A 20,428-nucleotide genomic window follows, 5' to 3' on the forward strand; every position below is an offset into this window, starting at 1 on the left:
AATATCTCCATTTTCAGTTAAGGTACCATCCATCCCAGCCATTAGATAATGATGCAGTAAAATGTTTGCTGCTTGACAAGACTGATTTCAATATATGATATGATGCAAAGGTCATCTCTATATGCTAACCCTAGGCAGCAACATTGCAGGTCTGTTTTCTTAAATGATAAAGACCCTCATGCGTTCCCAAAACAGTATAATCAACTAAACACCTATTTGATGACTTAAAGTCCCCCCCAAGCCGACTCTGGGCCCTGGAGCAGGAGGATGACTGTGGGTGGCGCGAGAGGTTCCGGCTCCGGCTGGATGCCCTGTATGAGCTCAGGAGTTAGTTGTGGTTGGTCGGACACACGGGATGCTGGGGGGCCAGAGCCAAATGCTTGAGCCAGGTTGGCAACGGGAAACGGAGGGCCCGGGCAGTGGGGGGGCGGGGGAGAGACTCCTGAGGCCCAAGCGTGCTCACGCATGCCTCGCCAGGACCCGCAGTGCCTCTAATTGCTCTGGTCTCCAATGAGGAGGTAAGAGGGGAGAAAAGGGGTCATATCCCAAACCCTCGTTGACCTGGACAAAGTGTCCCTAAACAGCAATGGCTTGTTTTTTGGGCTTTTATACTAGGGGTAAATAAGAGCAAACCACTTTTCACTTCTATCTCTCTCTCTCTCTGTTACTCTCTCTCTCTCTCTGTGTCGCTCTCTCTCTCTCTCTCTGCCGCTCTATCTCTCTCAGTCTCACTCTCTTTTCCCTCTAAAGCCTGATTTCATAATGAAATCAATTTCACTCCACATCCCCGCCTGTGTTGTGATTGTTAGAGCAGGACCATGGCATAAAGAAGAGATTGTATTTCTTCACCGCTCCACAAACCGATCTAATTGTCAGTTCCTAATCAACCAGGAACTGTGAGAAGGGCTTCCTAATTATGTAACCATAGTTTCTGACTTGTGCACAATAGAGGAGCACTTTCTGTATTTTTGGTGTGGAGAAAAATATTTGGAACCAGGGGTGAGTGGATGTATTGGCATGACAGGAAGAAAGATGAGGACATGGTCCTACTCCTTCACTGGATTTAACTCCTCTGAGTTGGAGGGGTCTGATATCCTCCAAACATGCACAGCAGGGCAACAAACCATTTGACTTCCTGTGTCTGACATTTATCTGAAATGTATTCTAACTTGAATTAGTCTGTCAAATATTGTTTTTAGCTGAAAAACATGTTTATGAAATAAAAAGAGTCTTATGTCTTATTCTATCTGTCCAAACTGTTGCTTAGGAATTAACACAGTGAAAGGTCATAATATTGTTTGTGGTATGAAACTTTCTTGCTCAAGTAATGACTTATTGACTGTATCTCACTGAGATGGCTTGTATGGGAATAAGATTTCATATGTAATCGTGTTCATGAAAGCATCTTAAAGCATCTTAAAACATTTAAAGCATTCTGTCTTTTTCTTTCCATGATTTAGGTGAGGATTCTGCTTCCTTACTTTCGTGCACAAAAACACACACACACACACGCACATGCACACGCACACGCACACGCACACACACACACACACACACACACACACACACACACACACACACACACACACACACACACACACACACAGTTGATATGGCAAATGCCTAGCATCCTGTTTACCATAATTCTTTGATTTCGGAAATCTACCAGACACCAAAGCAGATCATGAGACCCCTCTGTCAAACGTCAAGCTTTAGAATGCTGACCGTGCCCTGAATATGGTCAGTTAAAGAAGTAGACTGCCGTGCTGGACATGTCGGTGTATCCTTAAACACGTAAGCACCTTTCTGCTTGAACTGGTTGATCACTGATTCCAACAGCACATATGCAAAGGAATTAGTCAGGTCTAACCACATCTCTGGATAATTGACATGACTCAGCATTTGCTGCTCTTTCAGTAGGGGTGCTATTTTTGCACATAAAATTGTGTCCATACCTCTACAGACATTGCTGACAAAAAGGGATGTGCTGTATTCGTGTTTCTCTGGTGAGTCCTAAATAGTATATGCGCTCATTTCTGATACAGCACTGCGCACACACACACACACACACACACACACACACACACACACACAGCTCACTGCACAAAGTTCATATTGCTCACACACACTGCACACACAGACAAAGCAGACTGGCAGGCAGCGAGGACAAGGCAGAATCTCAGATGCCTTTTTTCCTGAGCGTTGGGGTGACAAGGGCCCTTGCCACAGAGGGCTTCTCTGGATGTAGCACTAGCGTGCAGAGGGGCAGGGCTGTCGTGCAGCAGCTCCCTGGTCGATCCTGGGAGCGAGATTGGTCACTCACACTTTAAGTGCAACTTCTCTCGTTGGTACACTTTCACAGCACCAAAGATGCTAAAAGCTCCAGTGAGCGGATTCTTTGTAGGACTCAAGGTCTACTAAATGATTTAAACTGCATATCAGGTTTGAGATAAAAAAGAAAATATGACCTCACTCACTCACTCACTCACTCATTCACTCTCACACACACACACACACATGCGCATGCACGCTCACATGAAAAGAAATCTCAAAAAGACTAAAAAGACTTTTGATAAAATGTTTTTTTATTGATATTAAAAATGAAAGTACATGAATTGTGCATTCGGACGTTCTAGCGTGCAGAGGTTAAAGTAATGAAATTGGCACAGGATGAGAAGGCTACCGACACTAAAATCTTGCCACTGGAAGGCAAAAAGAGATCCCTTCATATCAGCGAAAAAAGAAAGAGGTTTTCTTCGACGCCATTCAATAGAGTAGTAGCCTGTTCAAACACAACAAAAATGAATGCAGTCCTAGAAGTAGAACATTCAAAGAAATATGTTGTAATGTCACTGGAAATATGGGATATCCTAATAATAATAATCATCATCATAATAACAATAATAATAATAATAATAATAATAATAATTGCACTGCTTTGTTATACAACTGAAATGGGACGATCGAACAGACGCAGCTATCACAGCTATTACATGGCCTAGTGATGCAGAGAGGCCCACCAATGACTTTGAGCAGCTGGAGGCACAATCCAGCACGATGATGAAAACAATAAAAGAACAGGTAGTTTAAACAGTATAAGACAGGACACAGGCTTAACACAGGCATAACTCTGCTCGTCCCAAACGAGTTGTCAGTCTCGTTAGGTCAAACGGAACGAGCAAGCTAATCAACAAACCGCGCAAACAGGCTAGGAGAGCTATGAGGCATCGTTTTTGGACGGGGGCATGTCGTGCTGCTACACAGGTGGAGGGTGGGGGCCCACGAGTGTCTCTCTTTAAACTCTCTGGCAGACCATATTGTTTCCTGAGTATATCAACTGCTTAAGATGAGGATCAGTATGGTAGCCCTTCATCAAATACACACTGATGCGAGAAAGGAGGCAAACCCATCCCGGGTAAAGGCAGTTTATAAGATTTGGGGCATATTGTTGATAAGAAAGAGAGATTAAGAGAGACTCTGAGGAAAAAGTGGATGGAGAATGCTGGCACTCTCTCTCTCCCACAATAAATGCCTGAATCACCTCTATGTGACCTAGGGCTACAGATGAAAGGAAGCCTGACTAGAGTGGCTGGCTGGATATTTGTGTGAGGCATCGGTAAGGTAGGACAGAGATGCTCTTTCTAACATAAGGTCCTATGCCCTGAGCACTGCCACCTGCCCACACTTCATACCCAGCCACATACTGCACAGAGGAAACACACACAGCTCTACACAACAAAGTCTGCAAATAAAAGAAAATCACAAATAAAGAAGAAAAAAAAAAAACAGATATACAGATAGTATCACTTATACCATGATTGATACTGAAGTGGCTTAAACTGTAGTGGGTTTGAGTACAATCAATGCATACTTGGAACAGGTTTGTCTGGATAGTTGTAAACCGCACTGGATGGAAGTCAGGCATGGAGGTTTTTTCCTTTCCTTTTAGCAGAAACCCCATTTGGCAGATCACAGAGCCATGCAGAAAAGAGTATTCAGAATATGTGCCTATTTTTGTGACATAACATGCCTAAGCAATCCAGGCTACTGCTGCTGTTGAAATATTCATTTAAAATCGCTCTGTGGCAAACCAAAAGGAAAAAAGGAAATATTTTTGGTACAAAGCATCTACAAAAAGCATTACAAGTAAATCGGGAAAAAAGAGAGCATATAAAATAAATCCGTCAGTTGAGCATCAGTGCTACGTATATTATTTGGACCAATTTTCATATATATTTTTATAACAAAATAAATAATGCCTTTATACAGTGCCCTTATTTGTATTTAAACAAACAAACAAAAAGCTTTGCGGCTCATTACGCATGATACAGCTCAGACTAAAAGAATATAACATGATGTCCCTGGAAACTAATTATATATTTATATATATTCAAGTATTTGTTTTCAGGCAAAAGCATGTGAATACTACTGATATACATTAAAAATATATTGTTAGTTGACATTATTGCGTTTTTTCCCTTTGAATTGAAATTTGTGCCTTTCTTCAGAACTGTAAAATAACATTACCACAAAAATCAGGAACAAAACCAAAACAGGAATGTCACGGTACCAGAAACTGACAGTTTTTTTTTCGTTTTTTTTCCTTGAAACATTTCCATGATGAGGACAAAAAAACTTGAATAAAAACAAAAACAAAACCAAAAAAATCAAACATCCCACTTCTTCCATGTCTTTTAAGGTTTCACTTCCTGAAGTGCAAGGTAAGATACCGTGGCGCAGCCAGCACTAACAGGAAGAGCAGTCCATTCGCAGGCGTGATGTCCTCCCCTCACTATCCCACAGTGCACTGCAACTGCAGGCCTCATGGGAGCAGCCGGGACCAGAGGCATGGCCTGGTGTGTGTACCACAGCAGCAGAACGTGCCGCCGCACCACCACTGCCACCGCAAACAGTAACTTCCCCCCTCTCGCCGGTTCAGCCAATCGACCCTCTTCATTCTCTTTCAACTTTTATTTTAGAAGTCACACTTTCCTTAAAACGGAAAGTTTTTAATAACTATTCAAAGAAAAAAAACGTGCTTTTCAATCTCCTCTTCTTTGCGTCCATCCCCAAAGCTAGCACCATGACATTTTTTTGAGCTACACGTTCATAGTCCATAAAAAAATAGTGCCTTTTTTATTTACTTAACAAGAACTTTGACGTAATCCGTGGCGATGTGCAATTTGCAGACTCTTTTCTGCTTTTTGTTTGTGATTACAAGGTGCTGGAACAGGAATCTAATTTTACAAAATAATTCCTTACAGTGTGGATGTTCCTTTACAGTTTAGGTGCAAGCTAATCATAAAAAGGACTAAAAGAGATACTTTTGTCTTGGGAGAAATGGTGTGGAATGGATTCTTTCATGCTAAGCACATTCTGGTGTCCTCAGAAATCACAAAAACATCAAAAGAAAAAAAAAGTCTCCTCTTGACTCTTGCAGGCCAGGTGGCTTTTCCATCTTCCTTTCCGTGTTGTTCTCCTATTCTTTAAGGATCCACCTGAATTGCATTCAGCCTTTTTCCACTGCTTACTTTTTATTCTCTCAGTTTTTTGTGTGTCCTTTTGTGTTTTGAATGACAGAGCACGAACAGAGATGGGTGAAGAATGTGAGCATGTACGTATGGGGAGGGTGGGGTATTCTGGGGCTGGGGGGGGCGATGGAGAGGAGAAAACTGCCACAGAAATGACGTCAGAGACAAAGCTTTAATCCCCTAGTCTTTTTTTCTTCCTCTTCTTTTCCAACTCTTCTCCTGTGCAAACGTCCCATACTCATTTGTGGTTGACGTACTTTTCCGTGTGCATGAGGACCGGAGGCAGTTTGCTGGGAAGCGTAATGAGGGGTCGATGGTACAAGGCCTGCTCCTGGGCCTTGATCCTCTCTGCCTGACGCCGGAACTTCCGGGGCCGTAGGATGGCTGGGACGCCCCTCCGAAGACGCTGGGCTGCCTTGCGCTGCCACAAGTCATATTTGGAATACTTGACGGTCACATGTTTTCTTGGGACTTCCTGCGAATGGTCCAAACCCGGAGGAGAGAGGAAACAAAACAAAAAGGGAGGTTGGATTAATTCAAGTTGTATGCACATCTCAACGATAGAATGCTGTTCACTTGTGAAGGGGAGAATGATCCTTTATGGATCTTAACCATTTGTAGTTAATAGCACTTCAGCGTCTCCTGTTTGGCACTGGGACAAATTGGTTGGCAGTGAGATGCTGTCCCCCTGCCTGTATAGCCTTATATATCATATCTCTTAAAAGCTCACTTCATCCAGTAATATGGCAGACAGGCATGAGGGTTTCAACAAGCAACAGTATGTACATCAATGCAGAGATATAAGGGCCCTCAAAGCTGTCTACATATAGCAGTGTCCTCCCTCAGGCTTGTTTTGGTTTGTTTTTAAGTGCTAGTAGATCCAAAATTCCTTGGGGGTTACGTTAGTGCACAGGCCTTTTGGTAAGGTCGTACTAAAGCAAACTGCTCTCTGACCCCAACTTCAAACAATTTGGGGTAGTGGTGGCAGCCAGGTTCCCAAGCCCTCTGACAGTTCGTAGGCGAGACCAGTCATTGTTCACTGACTGAACCCCCTTCCTGAAGCCCCCTCCTAACACACACACACATACACACACCACTATCAACATCGTAAACACATTCCGGCTGAAGACCTCTTTTCCTGGCCAGCAAGTCTCTCAGACTGTGGACTCAGACTTGAAAGGTCCACCCAGGGAGAAAGAGAGTACTAGGATTTATGCGGCAAGAGCACTTGTGGTGAATGCCTGCTTTCATCCTTTCCCTTAGTAGACAGCCCACTCCTCTGCCCAGCCCCAGATCAATTGCCGTGTTTATTTCTTTCGTTCTCTTCACAGCCGTTTCGGGGCTTAGGAACAGCTGGCCGACAAAGTTGTACGCGCTCAAACAAATTTCCATGCCAAGAGCTTGAGACCTTCTTAATGGAATGAGAGTAATGCTTCTTTTGGGGCTTTGCGTACACTAATGACCTCATTTAAAAAGTGTTTTCCAGGCCGTGACAGCTTTGCTGAGGATCTCCACTATATACAGGCTTCTGAACGATCAGTGTACAATGACAAATGTGTGCCAGAAAAAGCAGCCTATTGTTTGTTGTTCTGTTCTGTTGCTAACTGCTGTTTGTTTTCGTGTTTTAGTGGAAAGTAAATCTCTAAAGTGAACAGCGGCCACTAGTTCAGAAAGGCCACCCTTCAGGCAGGAGCAGAGAGCGTCCTGCCCCGTGGAAACCTGAAGTTGACCCTCTTGTGGAAGCCTGAAGTTGACCCCCTTGTGGAAACCTGACGTTGACTGCCTGTCTGTGTGCTCTTGAGTCACACCATTTTCCATGGATGTCAGCAATTTTGAAGGGGACAATACTTGCTTAGCTCTGCAGATTTTGCATGTTAAACACACTTAGATGGATTTCTGTTAGATCCCACATGCTAAATACACCTGGATTCAGCACAAATGACGCACAGAAGGTCTCGATTGCAGGTGAGATAGGTGTGCGGAGACGGAGGTTCTCATGGCGGCCTACCTGTTTTAGTACTGGCAACACCGGTATGACCTGAAGAGACATGGCCGAAACGTCCCTTTCTGACTTAGCAGGCTTGGCACAGTATTGCTCCAGAAGATTAAGGTCACAGCTCCTGAAGCAACACTCCTCTACGATCCCTCGAGTCGGAGAGCGTCGATTGCTATTCCTGCCGGTCGGTCTACCTGTAGAGCAGAGAGGCAGACAGTTATGCACCAACATCGTTACAGCATCATTATTTGATGAAGAAAATCTGATCTGTCCCTATGTGGCATTATGCTATGGCATCAAGGCAAATGTCACTGTGGTACTAGTTGACTTATGTGTTTTCTTTTGTCCAAGCACAAATCAAATATAAAAACTGATAGTGGCAGTCTACGTCGGTTTGCTCTGACTGTTGTTGTTCTGCTAGTGTATTTGAACTATAAATGGAAAATGTTATCAAACGCGCACACACTTCAAGATATATTTAGTACAACGAAATTTCATGATGGATTAAGAGAGGACAGTGGAGGGGCATAACCTCACTCTATTTCTCTCCTACTCCCTCACTCTGAATGGGTAAATAATCAAAATGGAGGATATCCTTTGACCTTGTCCCCTTGCCAGCTCAGCAGAGATAAAGGTACAGAGCAAGGTAGAGAGAAATAAGAGCAAGGGGAGAGGGTACAGGCACTGATAGGGATAGAGAGGGGAGGGGGCAATATCCTACAGTGTAGACACTGAAGCACAGAAGAACAGGGGAAAATTGCACAGTAGCAGAGTCACACGTGTAGGAAAAAGAGAATGTGCATGAATGCGGCTGTGACAAAACAAGCTCCTTCTGAAGATGAACTTTAAATTTGAGTCTGAGGGAAAGGGGGTGGAGGAGCAAGGCAAGCCCAATTCAGTAATTGTCTCTTTAGATAGTGCAGCTTGAACAAGAGAATACAAAGACTTGTCTGTTTGTCAGTAATGGGTGGAAGGTATCAAATATTGGAAACCACGTCACAAGGAATTAGCCTTTTTGCTCACTAAAACGAATTTGAATGAGGGGAAACCATGAAGGTGCAAGGTTTCACCTTGAGAAACATCTAGTGTTAACAACCATGCATGTCAATGAAGCACTGCAATTAGCACCACCTACCCATTATAGTTTGTGACTATTGTCATTCAACTGTGACAACCCAGTTAATGAATAGTATTGGTAGTAATGATAATAATAATGGCGTCTCCAATCACTCCTCTTACTAAACAAACAACCTTTCAATTGAGCGTAGCCTGGGAACATTTCTGGGGAGCTGAATGGAATGCCACTTGGGTGCTATTACTTTCCCTGGCGGAATGTGCAAGTAAACAAACACGCCATTGTGGCTCATTTTGCGGAGTGCGCGCGGCCCTTTCATATGCAACGAGGAGATATAGGCAGTAGAATGCGCGCAGTCAGCACTCATGCAGGCCCGGCGTCTTCGCGAACTCAGCTAAACATACTCAAGCTGCGCACCTCAACACCAGCCACCAAGCAGGTCGCCTCACTTATCTTAACACGCACGTACAGGTATATTGTAAGCTTATCATGACTGCTTAAAAAAAACTTAAGATGGTTCACATGTCGCTACATCAGTCAGTAGTAAGAATGTGTCCACCTACTGAAGTAGAAGCCTCTGTCATCGCACACAAACTGGAGCGCATCCACCAGCTCTCCTCCGCAGAGCGTTTCTGCCGAGGCAACTTCGACCATGTACAGTGCGAGAGCCAGGGCGCACACCAGCATCCGGCTAGACGAGGACATCACTCTGACCTGGGGAGAAAAAAGACGCACTTTACAATATATGACATAAAAGCCATCTGACACAGTTCTTCTCTCGTTAACTGTAGGATTGTAAAAATTGAATGTGCACAGGGTGGCAGTTTAACGAAAAGGAGGAAAATAACAGCGATACACGAAAACAAACGAAAAGTTCAACATTGCCCCATAATGGATCCTTGACAGCAATTTTACGCTGTTTATATAGTCAGTCAGACAGTTATGCTCACTTCAGCATTTACTTTTATGTAACCCCTCTCTCTTTGCAGATAAGGTCGTCTGAACGAATTCCACAATCCAATCTCCATGTTCATCTGCTCCTTTTTATTGCACCTCAAGGAAAAGATTGCTTGTAGCGGGGCGACTTTTATCTGCGATGTCCCGCTGTCTTACACAATGTTCAACAAGTTGCAAGACTGGCTGCTCAATACTCATCTATCTTAAATCACCCGACTCAGCACTATGAGCTTTCTGCTGGTTCCCCGCCTCTGACACAAGTAACCCCACAGTGCTGATGCCCCCTGGCGATCAGCCCGCTCGCCGGATTGTCCCGAGTTCAGAGTGGGGACGCTCCAACAAGACAGACCAGTACGAGCTGCCTCTTGAGAAACCTCGAAGACGTGCATCTCAACTGTCAGCCGAGCAACCAGTAAGTTAAGCCACGCGTGTTCTTTGAAAACCAATTCTTCCCTCTGCATTTGCCATCTAGGGTGCAAGTAGAATCAGGAGTAGATTCAAGCTTCAGCTGTTTTGACATCTGTGAGTATATGTTCGTATAACAGCAGAAGCTCTACGTCATTTCACTTTCTTGGTCGACGTTGATTTCCAGCTGTCTCGGTTGAGAAATTAGGAGAACCTCTTACCTTGTTCTTGCGAATCCCCGTCCTTAGGCAGGTGTGGCATACTGAGTGGGAGCCTTGTTTGTGCTGCGCCTCCATTTCAGTACTCAGGGTGGTCAGTTGTATTTGGTAAAAAAAAAAATTGCAGGTGAATTGACTATCCCAGCTGCTGAGACTACGTGGAGATGTTGTATGAAGCTGTCCCGGTAATCAGGCGACAGGCAAAACTTCTCAGCGAGAAGTATTATATACCAAAACCCGCCCCTTCAACCGCCCCCCACCACCTCCACCCTATCCTTTACCTCCCACCCCATCCCTTGCGCATGTCTGCATGAGGAGGTTACCGGCAATGAGAAGTGGTCCATGAATCTAAGCAGAGAGTAATCCAAGAGTCATCAACCAAATAGATTAGTTATCATACGTCTGGCTAATTGTCATGCTCTTTAATCTTCCACACGAATTAATACAAGTTGACATTCTGGTTTCATAGGCTGGAGAAACTTTTATTCGCAAAAAGGGTAGGAGAAACTTGACAAAGATGTGTTCAATTCCGATTGGTCCAGTAGGTGTTTTACCTTGGAACGTCTCAGTGAAGACAGCATCTGACAGGTCTTTTCCACTGAGACTTCCGGACGATGATAGCGCCAGGTTATTTTGTTTAGTTTGAAGTGCTAAACGTACCACTTTTGGCTAACGATTACAATTTTGTACGCTTAAATCAGTGTAGCAGATGAGGGACTGAAGCTCAGGTCATATGCTACAACTTCCCATTTGATTTCCACTCGTAATCTTAAAATCTTGCTTAAAACTATGCGCATTTAAATGTCCCCTTGATGAAAGTTGATTTGTATTTGTATATAATTTTGTATTTTGTTCCATTACAACAAGACAAAAGACTAGCAGTAACCTACAAGCTTTGTAATTACGTCAAATTTGTAATTCGCCAAATCCTCCTTACAAGCAATAGGCCTGGTCTTGTATAATTATGCAGATATGCAGACATACTTTGGTCATATGTCTGCCTTCAGCTTGACTAAAAACAAGATTAAATGCACCTTTTATACAATTAAACAAAATATGAAACTTTCTGTAATAATAAACAGCGATATCTAACACGTGTGCTTTTCCTAAGCCATTTCACACTTAGATTTACATTTAGGTAGCTATCACATGAATATGCTCTGCAGGGAAATATTCTCTAGGATTCTAATGGTTAACAGTTTCAGACTTTATTAACTGTTTTGATAATCACAGAAATGGGCATCCCTGCTGTCAGTAATTTTTGTGTGTATGCACACTGAAAGGAGATGGACTCTTAAGTCTGGCATTAGTCTCTGACAGTGGCTTAAATTGTGGTGAAGGTGTTGTGGCAAAGACTTCACTCTTGTGGTGGTTGTTTTATCTGCAGAAAATAGAAATCAAACAAAAATATTATTTAGCATCAATCACATGTTTGTAGGCATAAAATGTCTTGCCTACCTTGTGTATATTTTTCACCGCTGTATCATCAGATATTTGCAGGGACCACATCTCTACCTATGCAGGTGGGAATTGGCAGGGAGAACATCTTTACCATAAGACAAGGAGAGTTTGATTACATATTTTCCTTTGAGAATCGCCATCATTGTATTGCCCTGATTAAGTTCCTCATAGAGCTGGAAAATTGTAATAATGTATTGAGCAAAAAAGAATACAATATTGTGAGATACAAGATGCTGTGTGACTCCATGCATGTACGAATCTTGATATTCGTATAGACTTGGTTTTTATTTGAGCCTCATGTGTCATAGCACAAAGAAAGAGTAGTTTGATGGTGACCATTACAAATAAACTCACTTCCCTCTGTATATTTCTGATTTTCCAGCATATTTAATTTTTTCCCTGAACAAATAAAGACAACTGAGGGGGGAACGTGCTCTTCACTGCATTTCTTGTAGATACAGGTTGTCAGATACAGGTTGTTGGGAAATCTGGCAATTTATTATGTTATAACTTACTGACACCCGTTCATTCTCTAAGTAGTTTTGTTGTTGACCATTAAAAAAATCACTGAGGAGAAAAACACCAACATGTGTCGGAACACTGGAGCCATGAAAGACATACCGTAGAAGCCACATGAAGTGAACTCAATCTAAAGGTGAAGCCATGGTTACGTAACACTGCACCCTATAGGAATACAGCACACATATCCCCTATACATCCATCTCTTTTAGGCACAGAGCATATAGGCCATCTAAGATCAATGGGCTAATAGACTGGCAAAGGATGGCAAAGCACCTATACTACAGCACCTGAAACATTGCCTAAGATGTTACATGGTCTTTGGCTTTGTTTTGTAGATGTGGCAAAATGGGGGTCTCCGGGAAGACCAAGGGGTTTCAACTTAAAAGTGTACATGTGTGGTCAAATCTCTTGTACAAAAGATATAAACTGAATTGAGGTTACACATGCTATGAACATTTCAGTCTAATTACACAATTGTTAATGGTCGTGATAACGACTGCATGGTAGTTGAGGCCTATTTTATTATGTGACAGGAATTTAAGATGGTCAGAACAGATTACATTCTCATGCTGTCCAAAAAATGGACACTTATTTTTTCCAGACTTAACATATTTGAAAGATCACACACACACACACACACACACACAAACACACACACTCACAAATACACACAGCCCATAATTAAATATCACACAATCAGAGATTGCCACAAATCATTGTAAAAGAAGTAAGATGATGAACACAACTCTAGCTTTCATAATGACCACTGCAGCAGGCTGAATAATGAAGGGCTTCGTTTAAATAAACAATAAATGCTAGGATTTACCGTAAGCGCAACCTCAAAGACATCAAAACTTTTTAGCGGAGTTCACGAAACGCTTATCAATCATAAAGGAGAAGGAAATCCTTGGCCTGGAATGGGCCGCTCATGAATCATTTATCGCATCATACGCTGGGCCGCGCTGTGATTTATCTGCGTTGTCGTCTTAACTACATCCGCGGAAAAGGAGCAGTGAGTTCAGATCACTGCGCAGCCTTTGGCATTGTGGGTAGGCTACGGGTATCTTGGCTGGTGGACAGGCTTTCCTGTGTGACAGCCTCATGTCACGCTTTGTATTACTGCACAACGAGTTAATTCATTACTAGTAGGCCTACTTTTCTTATTTGACTTACCAGTCTACAAATTCAGCCTTCGGCCTACATTAGTAGAACACAGCGAAACGTCACCAGTTGGCATGTGTCGAAATTCTCAATGGAGGCGCGCCCTTATATCTGCCGGAAATCATTAGCATGTAGCTAAATGGGGGTCATCTTTTCAAAGTTAGTTATTTCCCTGCCAAATGACACGGCAATTCCTATGAAAGGTTATCTATAGGCACAGTGCTGGAATGTAATATTCTACATATTTGCAGACACTGCCATCTAGTGGGTGTATATGTGGACAATTTTGAACCGTACAAAACTAAAGTTCACGGGGTTTTTGTCTTCTTAAAACCTGAAAATCACGGTGAATTGTAATTTCTAGCGTGACTGGATCTGCTTGACTATATCATTTTCAGTCTTGCTTTACTTCAAGATTTTGAGAATGGGTTGAACTTGACAGTCACCAACTTAGTTATTTTACAAAATTGCATTTATGCCATAACCAAACCGCATGATATGAAATTCCTCAGATCAAAAAGTCTGAGCAACCTCTTGTGCACCTATACAAACCAGACATGTTTTATAAACAACTCCAATACATTGTATGAGCGCATTTTGGCTGAATGCAGAAGTTGGAGTGCAGGTCAGCTCTTGTCATTTCCTTCGGTATTGTGATGAATGTAGCGTCAATAACGTGACAGCTTGTCATGGTGGATGACGTGATTGATTGAGGATGTGAGACACCTGGACATGAACTTTAAAGATGTCAGGGTGATTGAGAGATGAGGGATGAGACAGACGACACAAAGCAGTTTCGGAGTATGCTTGTGCGCGCTCTCTGGCACAGGAATAGTTATTGGGCAAGAGCACAGCAAGAGCACAGCATCTAGACTTGGCTTGAACCCGACGTGGGACGCTTGGACTGGATGTATTTTTCGGGACTCTTTTTGTGTGTAACCGGGACGTCGGTGCCCACGGACTGAACCAGCAATTGTTTTAACTAGTGATGGCAGTCTGACACTGAAGCGCCGGAACGTGATTCAAACCATACACTACACCAACCATCAAACCACTGCTTCGAAGGTTGCTTTGGTGCGGAAAAATCACGTGACATATGACGTGCGAACCAGCAACTGCTTCATTCTCTGAATGAACCAGCTGAGTGGTTCATAGCGCATCACACGGACCAGTCAGGTGCCGCCACCAACTAGCAAGAGTCTGAATAGAGGCGCCTTCAAAGCATAAAAACTTCCCTGACTGTTTCCTATCAACCATAACTTGTTGTTACACAAGCACACCCAACCTGTGCCATATTTTCCCAGCACATCCGAATCCCCAAGCACATCCTCTCCCCAAGCACTCTCCCCAATAACACAATATACAAAAAATAATGAATCTATATTTGCAAAAATATATTTATATATCACAATCTTTGTTTACGGGTGCATGTGTGTACAAACACACACACAAACATAGTGTGTGTGTGTGTGGGGGGGGGGATTTGGTGCGTGCACTGTACACTAGATTGTCATTGTCTTAATACCTCCTGCCACTGTCTAGCTGGGTTAATTTAGTTGCAACCTTGGCACTTCACCAGGAGAGGTCGCTGTTACTGAAGCTTCAAGTAATGAACCGATTTTTGAAGCAATGTGCCTAATGGTTCAATGCTTCGCCAAAGCTTCATCTGCCCATCACTAGTTTTAACGTGCTTTCATGAACTCTCTCTCTCTCTCTCTCTCTCTCTCTCTCTCTCTCTCTCTCTCTCTCTCTCTCTCTCTCTCTGTGTGTTTGTGTGTTTGTGTGTGTGTGTGTGTGTGTGGATGGGGATTTGGGGAGGGATTGTCGCTAAGATTGAGTGTTATAAATTGCGGGTGGGTTTTGGGAAATGTTTTAGAATGTATTGACTAGCCTATGAGCCCCTGTGTGAATATTGTTTGCAGTGAAAGGGTGACCAGTTTGTGTAGTCTATTTAAGAGTTTTAGCAAATGCGTGCTTATTTATAAATCCCCTGTTGGGCCTTTGGGTGTGTGCAATATTCTGTGTGTGGGTAAGGCAAAGTGGCTTGTGCAATAATTTTGATAACGTACCCCAATTCCTGCCGATTGAGCTCGACTTAGCATTTTATGAGTTTGTCATATTAAAAAATAAACTGGTTATATTTGTAGTCCAACTTTGAGTACTGGTCTTGTGTGGAACTTGGGACGACTGCCGGACCATACATGTTTACAAAAGGTGGTGGCAGCATAATTAGAGTAACATCGCTCTTACATTACACTGGAGGCGGCGGTGAGATGTTTTTAGGATGTTGTCGTCTCATGGTTCCGCACAAGACACCAGTGGAGTCATTAGGACTGATAATGTTCCATGTTCTGATGAGCTCGTGCCAGGGTATTCACCTGTGCATAGGCCAATTTTATCCCAGAGACCTTTACTGGAATAGGGAGGGATTGGTCTGACTGGTCTGAGCAATTTGATATTGCAGCAGGAGTTAATCAGTGGAGTGGGGACTTAAAATTGATATGTAAGTCTCTGTTATTCTCAGGATGAGCCAGAGATATATATATATATGCAGGATTGAGCCCAGTCGATAAAAGCAGTTATGAACAATTAAAAGTAGCAATGGGGAAATATCTGGAGCCATGTGGGGAGGACTGGCACAGAGTGAGCTTCTCCTCCAGGAAAAGACTATTAACTAAATCAGCCAGGGAATTTGGAAATGTATTACGCCGATTAAAGCATACTCCTCTGTAGACCCCTCGACTAGAGATCTGTTGGCTCGTGATCATTTCATAGCTAATGTGGGAAGTGGAGGGTCTGTTGGCAACAAATTTCCTATGCAAGTTTGGGGCTGTGGTTGATTTAAAGGGGGGCTTCTGTGTGTTAATGGGAGAAAAAAAAACTCTTTACAATGAATCCATTCTTTGAAGGAAAACAGGCCAGTGCCTGTCGAAAGGGACATTGTCATTCCCCCGGAATGAAGTGATCATTCCAGGGACTGTTAACGGGCCCTTTTCAGAAGGTATGGAAGGCATGCCCGAACCCCTCAGGGTCTCTCAAACAATTTTGATGTTTTAGTTGCTAGAATAATGAGTAAAGTGGATCAGGGTTTGATACCAGTCCGACTCATAAATATGACAGAAAGTGCTCACACTTTGAGGCAGGGAATGTCTTTGGGCACCTTCTGCCCTGATGTGTTCGTTGAGGAAGGACATAAAGACAGAGCTGAAACTTCTACAACTCATACAGGATGGTCTACAGAGTCACTTGTACAGACACTTGGTCTGCACAAAAGAGGTTTCAGTGAATGTGATATGCAGGGTGTCAGTAGCCTTTTGTCCACTAATTTGTCTACTTTTGGTACAGATTTGGGAAGGACCCTTTTGATTCGTCATCAAATTGATACAGGTCAAGCCCCCCCGATTAAAATAGCGCCTCGCCGTGTTCCATTACATCTTCAACAGGAAGTCACGGACCATATTAGGGAGATGCAAGGGCATGGCATCATTCAACCCTCAGTAAGCCCTTGGGCTGCACCCATTGTCCTTGCTAGGAAAAGGGATGGGGGGTTGCGTTTCTGCTTGGATTATCGCAAACTGAACGGTGTCACCCGGAAAGATGCCTACCCACTCCCACACATCGATGATGCTTTAGATAGCCTAACGCATGCAAAGTGGTTTTCCACCCTCAACTTGTCCAGTGGTTACTGGCAGGTTGAGGTGGACCCTAAGGATCGACCCAAGACCGCTTACGCCACCAAGAGTGGGTTATGGGAGTTCAATGTTCTCCTCTTTGGATTAACTAATGCCCCAAATTCATTTCAGAGATTAATTGACCTTGTATTAGCTGATTTACAGTGGACCACATGTCTTGTGGACCTTGACGACAGACGGAGGTGAGTTTTGTTGGTTTGGCCTCTTATTATCGGCGCTTTGTACAAGACTTTGCAGGGATTGCCCGCCGTTTGCATGTATTGACAGAAAAGGGGTGACGGTTCAATTGGGATGAGGGATGTCAGAATGCATTTGTTGCTTTGAAAGCTTTGTTTGATTTCAGCTCCCATCTTGGCTTACCAAGATTCCCAAAAGTCCTTTATTCTCGATACAGATGCAAGTGATTGTGGGATAGGGGCCGTGTTGTCCCAAGAGGATAACTGTTTTGAACGAGTCATTACCTACACTAGTCGTGCATTGACAAAAGCGGAGCATAAATATGCAACAACCAAAAAGGAACTGCCTGCAATGGTAGCATTCACAAAGTTTTTAAAGCATTACTTACTTGGGAGAGAATTTATTTAAAGGACTGATCATTATTCCCTACGCTTCCCTACCCTATTTTCATGGGCTAGAACAGCTGGCCAGTTTTCAGTGTCTCATTATACATCGGCCAGGCAAACAGCATGGGAATGCGGATGCATTATCTCGACTACCTTCCGTGATAACCAGTGAGGCGCAACAGAAACCCTAGCAGTCCGTGAGACCATCAGTGACCTCTACCTCTCTTAGAACACTACAAGAAACGCTTGAGCAGCAACCCCTCCAGGGAGATTGGAGCTAGTCCCTTATCAGAACTGGGAACTCTTGGGGTGGTAAGCAAGGAAGATGTAGGTGGAAAGGAGCTTCAGAGGGCTCAACAAAGGGACCCAGATATAATGCTCTTGATACAACTTAAAACCTCTGTGGGCGATGGGGGAATTGAGACCGGTTGCCTGGCAGAGCTGAGGAAATTTGCAGGGGTATGGAGACGCTTCCAAGTACATGATGGGATGTTGATGCGAGTGCCAGTGGTGGAGGGGGCTATGAGTGCTGGGAATTGAGTGCTCTTCCTAAAACCATGGTGCCTTTTTTCCTTTCACATTTACATAATGAATCGATGGGCGGCCATTTAGGTGTACCGAAATTGCGAGGCAAGGTGAAGTATCGCTTTTACTGGCCAGGGTGGTCTGGGGATGTTAATAAGTGGTGCCTGGAATGCAGGGAATGTGCTTCACGCAAAACTGTAGGCCCAGCACCTCGTGTGCCTTTACAACCATCTGTTACATCACATCCTCATGAGCGTATTGCCTTAGACATTATGGGACCTTTACCTGAAACATGGTTGGGAAATAGATAAATCTTGGTCATTAGTGATTATTTTTCTAAGTGGACCGAAGCCTTTCCTATGAAGAACCAAGAGGCACGTACAGTTGCAAAAATCCTGGCAGAAGAATGGGTATGTCGGTATGGCACACCACGTACCCTTCACTCGGATCAGGGCAGGAATTTCGAGTCCCAGTTATTTAAAGAATTGTGTAGATTGTTGAGTATACATAAAACCAGCCCATACTCACCTCAGTCCAATGGAATGGTAGAAAGATTTAATCGAACATTGCTTCCTATGTTGGCCCCATTTGTAGACGCAAACCAGCTGAACTGGGATGCTCTGTTACCCTATGTCACAATGGCCTATAGGAGCAGTGTGCACTCAAGCACTGGATTTTCCCCCTTCCGGGTGCTCTTTGGTCAGGAAATTATTTTGCCAGTAGATGTAGTGTTGAACGTGGAATGTAAAGGAGTGTGCCCGAGCGGATGGTTGGTCAGACTTTGGGGATGGATGAAGGCACAACAGTATTCCAAAAAGTGTTTTTTAATTTTCTTTCTATTCTACCAGCATGTTTAACAGACAACACAAATAAACAAACAAACAAAACACTGAATGTAAAATCAAACAACACCGGGACAATGCCCACTTAGCTATTCACTCAGGTTCCTGGTTTCAAACAACCATCAATTTAGGTCTGCTCACATCAGCAACCTAACACCGGGACAATGCCCACTAAACTATGCACCTGGTTTCATACAACCCTCAACTTCGGTCTCCTCTCGTCAGCAACCTATCTCAACTGAACTGTGCAGCCCGTATTTAAACAGCTGGCCGTTACTATTGACACGCATTAATCAATTAACCGCTTCGCCCGGTATTCTCATCTTCCACGCCTACTGGCATAAGAACTCACATATGTACATGCAGGTTATATTATTAATTCTACCATTATTAAACACTTAATCAAAAGACTACATTAGATAACTAGGAACCCCCCCTGCCCCGATGAGCATGTCTCTAGCAAAGAGCCAAATAATCACAGATAATTATTCTCAGCCCTGCATCCCCGTTTGCCTCCCACGTTTCCGGAAGACTCGCAACTAGTGGTGGTTGAATCTGAGTCAATCGGATTCAAAGATCCGAATCCTTACATTCACCCATGAGTCACGAGTCCGTGGTCTCAATTAACCCGAATCTTTCGGTTCTCGCTGCTACGGACAACATTATTAAAACAATGCACGAATGTCATCAAACTGTAGGTCTAACAACATTAACACATCCGTTTTTCATCTGCATAGTAACTTAGATTAAGCATATTGATATACGGACCCGAAGCTGCCAGCTGCGTGTGAATAAGAACTTCCTGTAGACAGAGCTGTACACAGATCCAGATCCATAGACTGAGCTAATTCATGGGTCGGATTCGTATCCGGTTGAGTGAAAGACTAACTTAAAGGATTCGGGTGAAATGGGTCGGACTCGTATCCGGCTGGGTGAAAGACTAACTCAAAAGACTCAGGGGAAATGGGTCGGACTCGTATCCGGTTGAGTGAAAGACTAACTCAAAAGACTCAGGGGAAATGGGTCGGACTCGTATCCGGCTGGGTGAAAGACTAACTCAAAGGATTCAGGTGAAATGGGTCGGACTCGTATCCGGCTGGGTGAAAGACTAACTCAAAGGACTCAGGTGAAATTAAAAATGATGCAAACATCGGAGATGACGCCAACGTGACTTCTATCTGAGACTGATAGGCACGTTGGCGACATCTCCGATGTTTGCATCCTTTTTAATATTAAAATATGTCCGACTCATTCAATATGAGTCCTTTGAGTTAGTCTTTCACTCAACCGGATACGAGTCCGACCCATTTCACCTGAGTCATTTGAGTAAGTCTTTCACTCAACCGGATACAAGTCCGACCCATTTCCCCTGAGTCTTTTGAGTTAGTCTTTCACCCAGCCGGATACGAGTCCGACCCATTTCACCTGAATCCTTTGAGTTAGTCTTTCACCCAACCGGATAGCCTACGAGTCCGACCCA

The 20,428-nt window shown here is 43.6% G+C and overlaps 1 protein-coding gene across 1 annotated transcript; it reads right to left on the minus strand.

Annotated features, from left to right (window-relative positions):
• Window positions 1–5,769: 5,769 nt before the first annotated feature.
• On the minus strand, window positions 5,770–10,260 carry igf2b (insulin-like growth factor 2b; the record flags this gene model as incomplete). Its single annotated transcript, XM_080842541.1, has 4 exons — window positions 5,770–6,006; window positions 7,540–7,721; window positions 9,166–9,316; window positions 10,186–10,260. 4 exons carry the CDS (start codon window positions 10,258–10,260, stop codon window positions 5,770–5,772), a joined length of 645 nt encoding a protein of 214 aa, XP_080698667.1.
• Window positions 10,261–20,428: the final 10,168 nt, after the last annotated feature.

The sequence above is a fragment of the Sprattus sprattus genome, assembly GCF_963457725.1.
Source record: "Sprattus sprattus genome assembly, chromosome: 7".
Taxonomy (NCBI): Eukaryota; Metazoa; Chordata; class Actinopteri; order Clupeiformes; family Clupeidae; genus Sprattus; species Sprattus sprattus.